Consider the following 14,587-nt stretch of genomic DNA (forward strand, 5'->3'; position numbering starts at 1 on the left):
TGGTTGCAACTTCTGTTGTTTTGAAATGTTATAAATTAATAAACTAAACTAAACAATTGTTATATCATAGGCATGGAAAAAGAGGAGCCTGGTGAAGAGCAGCAGGAGGAGTTCAGTCAAAATGAAGAGGAAGTAAAAGGTAACGTTGTTCAAAAATGTAATATTCTCCAATATGAATTACAGACCATAAAAGTAAACTTGACTGAGACTAAGATAATGCCATGATTACTTGCCTTTATTTATGTAAATAAAGTTTATTTATTTATTTATTTATTTTGGTATGTGTGCAAATATCACATTTTAAACAATATTTTACATAATTTTGGCTGCTTTCTGTATTGACTTATTTGAGAATTTTCCGAGATTTGAAACAAGTACTGTTTTATAGTACAGTAAAATGTCATTTTATGATCCCTCTAAAGCTTGATTTCAAATAATTTATAAAACTTCACTTGACTATAAGCAAGTTAGTGCAGTTTGGAAATGAAATATTTTAAAGTTTATATTTATCTTCAGATCTTCAATGCAGATATTTAGCTACATGCATTTAATTGTTGATATTTAAACTATTTTCTCTCCTTTTCTTACAGGGCACATACTTAAGCGAACACTTGACACTGTGAAATTTTTCTGGGTTTTTCTTCTCTGTCTTACCGAAGATGTAATATCTGGTCTAAAGTCACTCTGTAAAGACAGCTTGGATATTTCTAAAGTTCTTCACTTTGAGAAAACTCTACTGATCATACAACAGAACAAGGTGATGTCAGTAATCTGCCAATTATATTTATTCCATTGCCTGCCTACAATGATGTGAAAGATTATTCAGATAATGATTATAAAACAGGGTTCTGGCCTTTATTACCCAACATACAGAAAATTAATTAACGTGGGATGAAAGTAGCAAAGGGTTAATAAAAATAAAATGTGTGTTTCCACACTATGCCATGCTCTGAAATCTTACTTCATATTTATTTACTTAATTTTTACAACTTTCATGCTGTCATCTAAAGAAAACACACAAAAAAATTGTACGTCCCACCCTGATTTCTACTTTTTATTGGAAATATGGCAAACTTTAATTCAACTGTTCCTGTAAGTGAGGGCTGTTTGATCTTTCACCATTTCTTTCATATAAATTGGAAGGTAAGGTCAAGTGAAGTGAGTGGACCACAATGTGAAGCATCTAGACTTTCGTCAGTCCTGTGTCTCGTTTTTCTTCCCATGTTCCCTGCTTGCCCCAGTTTCTCCCTCACATGACTTTATTTGGTTTACCTGTTCCTGTACCCATTTAGTTCCACGTGATTACAGCTGTGTCTCATTAATTTCCTTGTCTCGTTCCCTATGTTTTCCTGAGTCCTGCATCCTATCTAACCATCAATCCCTGTGTGCTATATGCATGTTCCTGTAAATATTTGTATTTGTTGTAAATAAAGTTTGATTGTTCTGGATTTTCCCATGTCTCCTAGCTCCTTCAGCTCCTTGCAGTAGGCACAACTTAACAACTTGATGGCTTTTAATTTATTTTCTAAAATAATTTAAGTAAAAAAAAAAAAATTATTTTCTTCTTTTTTATTTTTCAGGGCAGGGATGTCTCTCAAGACAGTATTCATAAGTTCTACAAAAACTGGCTCTCCAGACAAAATACAGAGGCATCAATGGACACAGCCAAAGAAGATATACAAGAAATAATCACCTCACATCCAGCCATGACCAGCCACCAACGTGGCTATGTCAAACTCAACAGTGTCCAATCATGGGGCAGCAGCCTTTCCAGGTATGCCAAGAATATTAAACATGGTTATGATATTATATTATTATGATTATAATATACATTTTTGTAAAGCACTTACAGGATCTAATGCTCTCAGGATGGATTGACAGAGGTATATGGGGAGAAATATGGGAAAACAAACATTGGGTACTATCCTGAGGTGTAAACAAATTGAAAGAATGAAGGGATGAATAAATATTATACTGTAATGTTCAATGTTTGTTAAATATTAAAGTTTGTTATTTCAGTGGAGATTTGGATTCTATGTAACTAAACAATATTCATATCTAAATAATGAATTATTAGATATGACCTACCTAACTCCATCTGGACTGCTGAAACCCTCGCAAGTTTCAAGAAAACTCATCTCTTCCGCGTGCATCTAACTGTCACTTCTTCCTAAAAAAATAAAGTAAAATGAAATAATTATTTCAAATTTTCTATGTTTTTATTTCCCTTAATATCTTCTTTTCCTAGATTTTATTGTTTTGAACTATGAAAACTTATATAATGGGCACTTCTCATGTTTATTACCATCTTATAATGAATACCTTATTGTTTTCCTTAAATGTTTTAAGTCACTTCGGATAAAAGCATCTACCAAATGACCAAATATAAATGTAAGCAGTGGTTGGGAACCTATGGCTCGTGAGCCATACCCGGCCAGGGGTCTCATTTATAAAACTCTCCATAGATTTCACCCTAAAAATTTATTTTGACTAGATTAGATGATTAGATTCAACTTTGTCACTGCATGTGTAAGGTAAGCACAATTAAGCATCTAACCAGAAATGCAATAAGCAATAAGTACAGAATATACAAGGTCTAAAATATGTACAATAAATATACAGATAAGGCAGTATTATGGAAATAATAATCCCAGAGGGCAGGAGGTTAAACAGTCTGTGGTCAGGCTGAGAGTAGTCCTTGAGAATGCTGCGAGCTCGACGTAGACAGCGTTTCCTCTGGATGTCCTCAAAAGCAGGAAGTGTTGTCCCTGTGATGTGTTGGGCAGTTTTCACCACCCTCTGCAGTGCCTTGCGGTCAGCCACTGAGCAGTTCCCATACCCGACTGTAATGCAATTGGTCAGGATGCTCTCAACCGCACACTGGTAGAAGTATTTAGGCACAAAAGCTAGATTTTGCGTATGCTCAGAAGTTCTCAGATTTACATAACCATGCATATGCCAGAACCTGTGCAAGAGTCCCTTTATAAATCCCAATCATGGGAAGATTATGCATACGTGCATCTCCACCTCATTTCCTCCCCGAAATAACGATATTTGGAGCTTACAACACCTAGTTTTACCATGCATAACCTCACCTGCATGTCATTTCTATGCGTATTACCATGCACATGACACCATGTTTAACACAGAGACATTAAGAAAATATGAGATAGGGACAGTAACCTTGTTATGTTTTATAATAAATATGTAAAAAAAAACTGTTGTTTAAAAAAAAAATCTAATCAAATTAAATGTATGTAATTTTGCTGATTTTAGCTATTACTAATGGAAACAGATATGCCCATTTTTATTGCAGTATAAATACAATTGTCTCATTCGGCACGACACTGACAAAATATTTTAAAAAGGAAAGTTGCAAATCTTTTCATTTTCTCCTAGTTATATCTTTAAATATAATGGTATTTTTCATTATGTTGTTGGGATGCCTACACATGACATCCACATCTCAGTGCAACTGTGGTTGTACAGTAAATTATTATCATTGGTCCTATACCGGACAACGGACCGTTCCACTGAATCCAGCAGTGTCCACTATAATATTGAAGTGTGCATCATTGATCATTTAAAAACTAAAATATTTTACATAACGTGTTCTGTAGTTTATTTTGAAGATGAATTATTATGTCATTAGAACATAGCATACCACAGGAAAATTATGTATTTTTAATAAAATTATATAATTTTGTTGTTTGTAAAATTACAGTATTTAATGCAAATGTGAATATTGACATGAAAACATGATTTAAAATCAAAGTTTATTTCATTACCTTTCTTACTCCAAGAAAGTGTTCATACGTATGGTCTAGAGTGTCCGTACGGTACCGTCATATTTACACCAAGTATATTTTTTATAAATCATGATATATGTGTGAAAAATTGCGTACATATATTTCTATGCCCATTTTGTGCATACACAACATTTATAAATGAGACCCCAGGTTTCTCAGCCTTTACAAAGAAATGACCGGTAACACTGTACAGTGTACAGAACAGTAGATCTTCATTTGTCTGTAGCCTTAGTAAGCCTGAAGACCTTGCTTAGCTTGTTCAGGTGTGTATGATTAGGGTAAGAGCTAAATTTTTCAGGACAGCGGCAGTCCAGGACTGTCGTTGCCTATCCCTGCTTTAGAATAATGGTCCGTTTTTAACAAGTAACTATGCAGGAAGTAATAGTGTAGGTGTCAGAGATTCACACCCTGCATTATATATGGAAGGGCACATGCCTATGCCTTTATCCCTTCAAAGGGTTTACCCTCCGGAGTGAGAGCTTTGAAGCGTTGAATGGTGTAGGGGACCAAACAACTGTTTCTTGAAGTGCCCTTCTGTGTCATCATCGCATGACCACATGGAAGTGCCATCATCATGCAAAGAATCTGCACAAATGATCACGAGAGCCCAAAGTATGTATCAGTGTGTATATTGGTTTGGAACGACCCTTCAATATGATGACCATGATTGTTTTCACTCCGAAGTACCCTTCGGAGGGCGATATATCCCATTTGGGACAGTCACCTCCAATCATGCTCACAAGGTCCCAGTCCCCTGATTACTGATCCACAGTCACCTTCGACCATGCTCATCAGTTCCCAATCCCTGATTATTAATCACCAGCACCTGTCTCCACATATCAGGAGCACTATGTCCTTGCACTCCTCTCACTCCTTCTTTGTCTGGTCTCAAACATTGTACGTTTATTTATATGACCCTTGCCTGCAATTTTCTACCTGCTAGTTGCTCCGGAATTCTGATCCCCATTCTCCTCAGCTCCATTGTCTCCAAGCTCTGCCGCTCCCCCGGTATCCCCTGGAAAAGGAACAGGACTCAGTTACTCACTGATAAGACCCGCTAACCCTTGCTACTTCGAATTTTCACCTGGGCTCTTTGCCTTGTTTTCTTCTACCTGGCAGGTAGGAAGGTACCCCCTTGTAAATCTGCTGATAATATGTAGTACTACATTAACACTGACCTTAATTACTATTAACAAATATGGAAGCAATATTAAGCCGTAAGTAATATGTAACAATATAAAAACTTCACATTCACAGGAAGAAGAAGGACCTTTAAATAAAGCTTAAATGATAAAATAAACACAAAACAGCGCAACAGTCCCTCACGGACAACTGCCAAGCACAAACAAAACCAAAACACAAAATAAAACCCAGACCTGGGCCTCTCTCAGTCTTCTCTGCCGTCGCTCCTCTTTTGTATCTTTCCGATCTCGATTATAAGTGCATCTTTTTGATAGATAGTGGCACACCAGTCCTCGGACTGGGCCTGTGCAAGCTTGCTGAACATCAGTCCCCTGCCTGAGCGGTTCAAAAAGCACAGATCTAAAAAGTACACAACACCTCATCCTTCCTCGGAATAGTGAAGTACCAGCTGTAGGACCCGGACTTTGCAACCTGAGGAGGGACCACCTCGATGACCTCCATCCTCAGAGAGAGTCTACTTCTGTTCCATTACACTGATACACATTTGGCAGTAGTTTCCACGCTGCCATATAGTCTACTAAGGGAACCAGCCTCTTAAGACTGATCTCTGGTGTTATCAGAGCAGTTAGCTTGGTGCCCTGAAGCGGCGCACCGGCAGGAGATGGCCAAACTGGCTGCTCCGGAAACATCCCAGGAGGTCACATGCCTCTTAACACTGCTACGTTTCCGGGCGGTAACTGAGAAAAGCACTCGCCAGCGACCGCTGCACCCTGCAACACCAGATATGGGCACTGTGTAACGTGGTTTACACTACTCTTCTCCAGAGGAGCCTGCCCTCCGAGGTCCTGAGTCACAACATCAGGACTCTCATAGCTGAAGTCTCCTAAAAATGACAGTCCTCAGACCCACGTTATCTGCTAGGAAGACTAACCCAGAGCCTGCTTGGGGAAGGACCCCATGAAGCACAGTTGGCAGGGGCTCCCACACTGCCATGTGACCTCCTAAGGGAACCAGTCTCGTGAGACTGGCCTCTGGTGCGCCTAGAGCCACTAGCTCGCAGCCCTGAAGTGGCGGACCAGCAGGAGACAACCTGTACTAGCTGCTCTAGAGACCTCCGTAGAGGTAGCGAGCCTCTTAGCACAGCTACGTTTCCAGGCCGTAGCTGAGAGAAGTGCTCGCTGGAGATCACTGCACCCTGGAACACTGGCAGGGTTGGCAGAACGATCTCCTGAGGGGACTGAGGAGAGACGGGCACTGTGTAATGCAGTGTACACCACTCTTGCCCAGAGGGAGCTGGCCCTCAAAACGTCCTTGGCCTTAGGTGTCAGGACGTTATGATGAAGGCTATCCAGTGAAAACGACGGTCCGCAGAACCGCTTTCCACTAGAAGCCTCCGGCTGTGGAGTGCCACTCTGACTATAGCATATCTAGAAGAACAAAAGTGACACCCCTGGCATGAGGGGCTGGAACACAGTTGGGACTGCTCTGCCCAGCAGCCCCTGACTGACTAAACTTCCACAGAGAAAGAGAAGTGAACACATGTTCTCACACAAGAGATTACATCCCAAGAGCCCCTGTACATCTAACTTCACATAGTCAGATAAATGTCATTTTCTTCATCAGAATTAAATGTAGTCAACTACCAGACAAGTCAACACGGTCTGGTGCAGAAAAACTCACATGAAAACGAAACAGTATAAAAAAGCATTTGCCACTCAGTCACACAAACAACATCAATCTCCTCAGAGAAAGATGAATGCTGCAGCAAGCTCTGCCTCAGACGGTGAAGAAACCGCAGCGCGGTCTTCCAAACCGTTCGCCAGATCATGTGCCATTCCTACGACCGCAGTCGGCGCCGTGCCTCAGCAACAGTGCGACCGCAACAACAAGATTGCATGCACGGACACACTACTCAGAGCGTGACTGGCGAGATTGGAGTGCTTAACAGCAAGAAAAGCTAAATCAGCACCCGGGGGTCGACTGCGCAAGCTCCACTCCTCATTAATGCTGCTTATTATAATATTAGGCATGATATGCTTGTGTAACTGGTGCTTGTGCAACTGATGCTTGTGCAACTGGGAAGCTCATCAACGTCTTCCACGTCAATCTCCCCAGAAAAAGATGGGCAATGCGACACGCCCTCTCACCCGGGAGAAAGTACCACAAACACGGGCTTCCAATCCCCTGAGAGTGGGCGCCGGATCTGGTGATTAAGGAAAAAGATAGAAACTAGTCCGTCTACATTCCTTCCAGCAGATCCGAAATCGAAACCCACGAGCATACCACCGCTCTGCCTCGGCGACAGCGGGGCTGGCAACGCGAGCAATGCCAGTGAAGGCTCCCTCCTTAGCTGACACTGCGCGCTTCACTTTCAAGCAGACAACACATGAGCTGCGTGTGTCTTTAGCTTTTTTTTTTTTTTTTGCTGGCAGGGAAAACACACAGCCTGAACGCTGCCTGCTCTCGCCCTAAACTTCTCTTGATTAAAGCTTTGACAAATGGAGTTTATCAGTGAACAAATGACACTGAATAAGACTCACACAGAGAGCGCTTGCTGAAAACAGAAAGCCTGCTGCCGGCTTCGCCGCTCATGCTTTTATGCTTCCTGTTCTCTGACGTCACCCGCCTATGGTCTCGCCCATCCATTGGATTGATTACACATGTTATTCAGAGACGTCATGCTGGAGGCATTCCCCAAACATTCTCGACACAGCTCGAGTTCCTGAAGAGGAACTTTCTAGAGTGCATGTGTCGAGCACCTGTCAAGTGAAATAGTATGCATAAAAAGAAAAAATAAAGTATACATTGGGCTTAATAACAGCACTGTGTGGGCGGTATGGTAGGTTTCAGCAATCGGTTCAGAAAAGTTTGGGTGCTCCCGATCACCAATCAATCAATCTTTTCCATTCCTTCACTGCCAATCACAGGCCCCCTCCATCTTTGGGCCCTGGGGCTTCCAGTATGGATATACAGTGAATATCCATACTGATGCATTGACTGTCAGCCCACATGCAGCTGCAGCTTTAAGTTAAGCAACATGTAAAGAGCTGTTGTGTTCATGGGGACTTGAGTTTGAGTCTCAGTCTTGTCCCTTCTGCTTGTGTGGATTAGATAAATCAATATTCATTCAACTTCATCTTTTTGGTTGTCAAAATAGAATATATACAAACCTTCACAACTGCGGATCTCCTATCAGCAAGTTACATTTCATTTATATTAGTAGTTGACTTAATTGTTTTCATTTATGATATCATACAATGTATATGATATATGAAATCAGTCCATTTAAATAAATAAAAATGAATAAGCACAACATTGCAAAATTTGAAATTATTAATTTTAAAATGGATCAACCTGATCAAAGATTTAGGGACCCAAGAGTTCCATCAACTAAATATTTTAGATAAGCAGCATTGCATTTACTAAGCTCCTAAAAGGGGTGCTTCCAGAAGTCATAGATCCTCTTCTGACTATTATTAAATCCTCATTGTCATTAGGATATGTCCCCAAAACCTTCAAACTGGCTGTTATTTAAGCCTCTCATTAAAAAAACACAACTTGACCCCAAAGAACTAGTTAATTATAGACCGATCTCGAACATCCCTTTTCTGTCCAAGATACTAGAAAAGGTAGTATCCTCACAAATATATTTGTAACAATATAAACTCCATGATCACGGGAAGGAGGAGGCGGGAACCGGTGGACAATCAAATAGAAACTTTAATTACAAAATAACGACAAAACGGCCCCTCACGGATGACTGATGCGCACAAATAAAAACCAAATACAAAATAAAGTCCTGGCCTGGTACTCTCTCGTCCATCACTGTCGTTGCTCCTGTTTTATATCCTTCCATCTCCTCCATGGGACTCGAGACCGGTGGGTTGAGCAGGTGTCGCTCATTTCCAATCACTCCACTGGTCTCGCTCCTGTCCCACGTCTCTCGGCCCCTCCCCATTCATCACAATATTCCTTTTAGAGAAAAATGGTATCTGTGAGGATTTCCAGTCAGGATTTAGACCGTATCATAGTACTGAGACTGCTCTCCTAAAAGTTACAAATGACCTGCTCTCATCATCTGATCGTGGTTGTATATCTAGTGTTATTGGATCTTAGTGCTGCGTTTGACACTATTCACTAACTAGAGCCCCATATACAGATCCCCTGTAAAGACCTTGTCTTAGACAACCACTGGGACAAGACAACAAGAAACAGATGATTCTTCTGCACAATCTGACTTTGCTGCAGCCTGGGATTGAACTCCTCTGACCAGGTTTCATCTGGTCAGAGGAGAACTGGCCCCCCAACTGAGCCTGGTTTCTCCCAAGGTTTTATTTCCTTTCTGTCACCGATAGAGTGTTGGTTCCTTGCCGCTGTCACCTCTGCCTTGCTTAGCTGGGGTCACTTCATCTACAGCGATATCGTTGATTTTATTGAAAATAATGCACAGACACTATTTAAACTGAACAGAGATGACATCACTGAATTCAATGATGAACTGCCTTTAACTGTCATTTTGCATTGACACACTGTTTTCCTAATGAATGTTGTTCAGTTGCTTTGACGCAATGTAATTTGTTTAAAGTGCTATATAAATAAAGGTGACTTGCCTTGACTTGACTATTGACCACAACATATTTTAGCATAGACTTGAACACTTTGTTGGCATTAATGCAAGTGCATTAGCACAGTTTAAATCATACTTATATGACCGCCATCAATTCATAGCAGTGAATGAAGAAGTATCATATTGATCACAAGTGCAGTATGGAGTACCTCAAGGCTCAGTACTAGGGCCGCTACTCTTCACGCTTTACATGTTACCCTTGGAAGATATCATCAGGAAACATGATGTTAGCTTTCATTGTTATGCTGATGATACTCAACTCTTTATTTCTTTGCTGCCCGCTGAAACCAATTTGCAAAAATGAATGGAATGCATAGTCGATATAAAAAAACTGGATGACAAGTAATTTCTTACTGCGTAATTCTGAAAAAACAGAGACATTAACTATAGGATCTAAAAACTCTGCATGTAAAAACCTAGAACACTGTCTAAGACTTGATGGCTGCTCTATCAATTCTTCGTCATCAGTTAGGAACCTAGGTGTGCTATTTGATAGCAATCTTTCCTTAGAAAGTCACGTTTCTAGCATTTGTAAAACTGCATTTTTCTATCTCAAAAATATATCTAAATTACGGCCTATGCTCTCAATGTTAAATGCAGAAATGTTAATCCATGCATTTATGACCTAAAGGTTAGATTATTGTAATGTTTTATTGGGTGGTTGTTCTGCACGCTTAGTAAACAAACTACAGCTAGTCCAAAATGCAGCAGCAAGAGTTCTTACTATAACCAGGAAGTATGACCATATTAGCCAGGTCCTGTCAACACTGCACTGGCTCCCTGTCAAACCAATTGTGGTGCCATATAGTGCCAATTGGGCATCATTTAAATGCCACAGTCTACCTGATCATTGTTTCTGACCATGTCTATCCCTTTATGACCACCATGTACCCTTCCTCTGATGGCTACTTCCAGCAGGATAATGCACCATGTCACAAAGCTCGAATCATTTCAAATTGGTTTCTTGAACATGACAATGAGTTCACTGTACTAAAATGGCCCCCACAGTCACCAGATCTCAACCAAATAGAGCATCTTTGGGATGTGGTGGAACGGGAGCTTTTATGCCCTGGATGTGCATCCCACAATTCTCCATCAACTGCAAAAGATGCTATCCTATAAATATGGGCCAACATTTCTAAAGAATGCTTTCAGCATCTTGTTGAATCAATGCCACGTAGAATTAAGGCAGTGCTGAAGGCGAAAGGGGCTCAAACACAGCATTAGTATGGTGTTCCTAATAATCCTTCAGTTGAGTGTGTGTGTGTATATATATATATATATATATATATATATATATATATATATATATATATATATGAGATACATTTATACAGCAGTTTAATTCAGTGGATGTTTTCATCACGAACATAATCAAAGGGTAGTGAATTTGAACAACACACAAAGGTTAATACATGCCTAATGCCTTAAAAAACTTTTAGAATGAATTGCAACAAGGTCTTCATCACGTTAAAAATAAACATACTGTTTAATAACTACATATCTTTAAATATTTTAACTGTTGGTATGATTATTTATCATTATTTTAGACAATAAAACATTATTGATGAAACAAGGCATTATTAAGAATTATGTTTTGCTGCATTACTCTGAAATATGCAATCTTATGAAAATAAAATGTTTTGCTAACACTCATTTTTAATTTACATTTGTATGTGTTTTTTAGCTGCCAGACTGATGACACTCTTCTAATAACACGCCAGTCAACTCAAGAAGACTTGGATGCCTTGGACCTTGCTGAAGTTGGTGTGGCCCAGTGCTGCCAAAGTAGAGATGTCATGCCAGAGTAAAGATCACAGTATATATATATATATATATATATATATATATATATATATATATATATATATATATTAACGGTTATATTAACAGTTTCTATATGCACACAACTAAATTTCCGTTGTTAACAATTTTCTTCAGAGATTCCGATGAAAATAAAGAGCTGAAAGATCATGGTGATAAATTTGAAAAGGTGAAAGAGGGATGCACCAATGAAGAAAATACACCAAACTTTGTGCTGCCAGAATTTCCAGGAATGAATACTCTGCACAACACAAAAAATGAGGAGTTTCAAGAGCCCAGAATGCTCAGTAAAGAGACCAGAGCACTAACTGCCAGTGAATTGCTGCTTAACAAGTGAGATGTGTACACGCATGCATGGATGTATTTCCACTGTCATGGTAAAAACACAAACAGTACTTTTGGTGATTAGACTTTATCAATAAGGATCAACAGTCTATTCTTTGGCTAGACTGATTATTCTGTGAGCTGCTTTCAGATGAATCAGCTCCACTATTATTTCACAGTTTCACCTATTTGAACCTTATGTTATGTGATGTTTAAATTACCAGAGGCATAGATGTCTTATAAATGATACTACTGAATGATACTTTACTATATAACTACAAATACAAAGTCAACTACACACTTTCTGTCTTACTGCCAGGTAACCTTTAAACACTTGCATGCTTGCTTAATTGTGTGCTCCTTAAAATGAATAGTTCGTCAAAAAATTTAAATGTTCATTGTTACGGCTGGCTCGTAGACCGCAACATAAAAGAGGCAGATTCAAATTCTTCAACAATACAGCAATTTATTATCAAACCAAATAAACAATTCAAAGCAAACCAACGTCTAGGGAAACAATAGAACACACGCGTGTGGTCATTAAATAAACAAATATAGCAAAGGGATGATTAATGAGAAAATAAAAATGTACAAATGACAAAGTTGGGAGAAGTGAGGGCAAAGCTAGCCACCTCTCATTCCAAGTCTTTATACTCTAGTGAGTTACTCAAGGATTGAATACACCTGTTGCTTAATTAACATCTGTAGTGTGTAGCAGAGCCAGCAGGGGGCAAAGAGGCAGGCGTAACATCATTATCAACTCACCCTCGTGCTATCCCAGATATGTGAACAAATACTTTAGACATGGATGGAGAGAGATCTGTACCCAGTCACTCATTGATGCAAAACAGCATTGATTGGGCAATGAACAGAGTGCAATAATGTTGAAAACTTGTTTTATTTGGTTAAGTTAGTTAGGTCGTTTTGTTTTGGATAGAGGACACAATTTGTAGAGCAATGTCCTTCAACCCTGCTCCTGGAAAGGTAGAGTTCAGCTCATACACAGCTGTACCAGTGAAGTAAGGTGTTCATGGGCCTGTTTCAAAAAACAAGTTTACCAAATCAGCAAGGCTTATTTCAGTTAGTCTGACTTATTTTGAACCAAATCAACTGTCAATATATCAGACTAACTGAAATAAACCTGGCTTATTTGGTAAACTTGTTTTATGAAACAGGCCCCAGGTTTGCTTAAAAATTACAAACAGGTGTGTTGGAGCAATGTTGGAACTAAAGTCTGGAGGAAGGTAGCTCTCCAGAAGCATTGTTGGAGACCCCTGTTGTAGAGTATCATAGAGAATGTTTACTGTTTGCCACCTCATTAAGTATTGCCCATTGTGTTCTCAGAGAGATCTTTGGAGGATATCAACTCCTAGGGAGAGACCAGTATTTAGTCCTATGAAAGCTTTTGGGATTGAGGCATGGTCCACACTAACCAGTCTTTCTTAAGAACAGTCAGTAGCCAAGACTTTGTGTGGCTTTATTTAAAGGGTAAAACACATGAGCAACCCACATTCCCAATCTTCCTTAACTTATTGTTGCCCTGTGTATATACCTTCATTTTTATTTAAATATTTTATTTTATGTATTATATATATATATATATATATATATATATATATATATATATATATATATATCTGAAAGATGTATTTCTAAAAATATTATGTTTAATTGCCCATTATTGTACTTCCTGTTTCACAGTCCATTAGTTCACATTTCTGTTTTCACTTCCTTCATGCAGAATATGTGATATTCCGGAGATTGAGGAGTCTGAGAGATTCTACTCTTCATTACCTTGTGGTGTGCGTCTCATCTTTGCTCTCTACAATTTAATGGAGTCTCAATCAGAGATGTTTTGTTACTTTGTGATTATCTTAAATCACATGGTATCTGCCTCTCTACTAACACTCTTCCTGCCAATCCTCATCTTCCTTTGGGCTATGCTGTCAGTGCCACGGCCAACAAAGCGCTTCTGGATGACAGCAATTATCTACACACAGGTCAGACTCTTCACATGTGCTACGGCTGATGTTTCAAATGATTGGGTCAACCATAACATATTCTCAGGCCAGCTATGCGGAAGCAGTTTGGAAATACAATTTTTTTTTTCTTTTTTTTTTGCCAATAATCCAAAATTTGAGTGGTGCCCCATCATCTCCACATGATGATGATAGGCTCCACAGTATTCCATAACATAACTAATGTTTTAGAAATACTTCTGTACCTATTTCTTGATTGGTACCCCTTCACAATGAGATCATACATATCCTTTGTGGACCACAGCTTCAGCAATAAAATGCAACCAGAAAAATTAAAACCCTACAGACACAACAGATTTTTTATTAAGGGTAAAACAGTATCACCTAAATGATAATGTCTTGAGTTACTTGACTTTTACCCTGTTCCCTGAAAAAGGGGGAATGAGATGCTGCATTTCAATAATGCATAAGAGAACATTATTTGTTTGACTGGTTGTCAAGCATGTGTGTCAAACACACCAAGAATTGGCTTAAATAACCTCAGTGGGTGACATCATTTGATTAGCTGCACCTGCGGGATTATAAACAGATGTGAAATGGCCACACCAGGTTATACCTTTGTCCGCTTTTTCAGGGAACAGGGTTACAGTCAAGTAACCAGAGATGTCCTTATGAAAAGCTACTCTCGATGCTGCAGACAACAACGCTTATGAGACCAAGAATACCAATCCTGCCAAACTATAAGTGTCTGTACAGGTGTCAGACAGGTTCTGCCCATAGTGACACACCCACTGAGAAACCTGATGAAAGTGCTCTAATTATTGGTTATTTTATTATACAGAACATGAAAATAGAGACACCAGCCACCATAGTCAACTGAG

The 14,587-nt window shown here is 39.3% G+C and overlaps 1 protein-coding gene across 1 annotated transcript in view; it reads left to right on the top strand.

Annotated features, from left to right (window-relative positions):
- The window catches only part of LOC113075554 (piezo-type mechanosensitive ion channel component 2-like), a 126,739-nt gene that overhangs the window by 57,569 nt on the left and 54,583 nt on the right, over window positions 1-14,587 (top strand). Inside the window, 6 exon segments of the mRNA XM_026248237.1 lie at window positions 71-139; window positions 591-757; window positions 1,581-1,774; window positions 11,267-11,386; window positions 11,521-11,736; window positions 13,469-13,727. Coding sequence (XP_026104022.1) covers window positions 71-139; window positions 591-757; window positions 1,581-1,774; window positions 11,267-11,386; window positions 11,521-11,736; window positions 13,469-13,727 — 1,025 coding nt within the window.

Source organism: Carassius auratus, unplaced genomic scaffold, assembly GCF_003368295.1.
Source record: "Carassius auratus strain Wakin unplaced genomic scaffold, ASM336829v1 scaf_tig00017160, whole genome shotgun sequence".
NCBI lineage: Eukaryota > Metazoa > Chordata > Actinopteri > Cypriniformes > Cyprinidae > Carassius > Carassius auratus.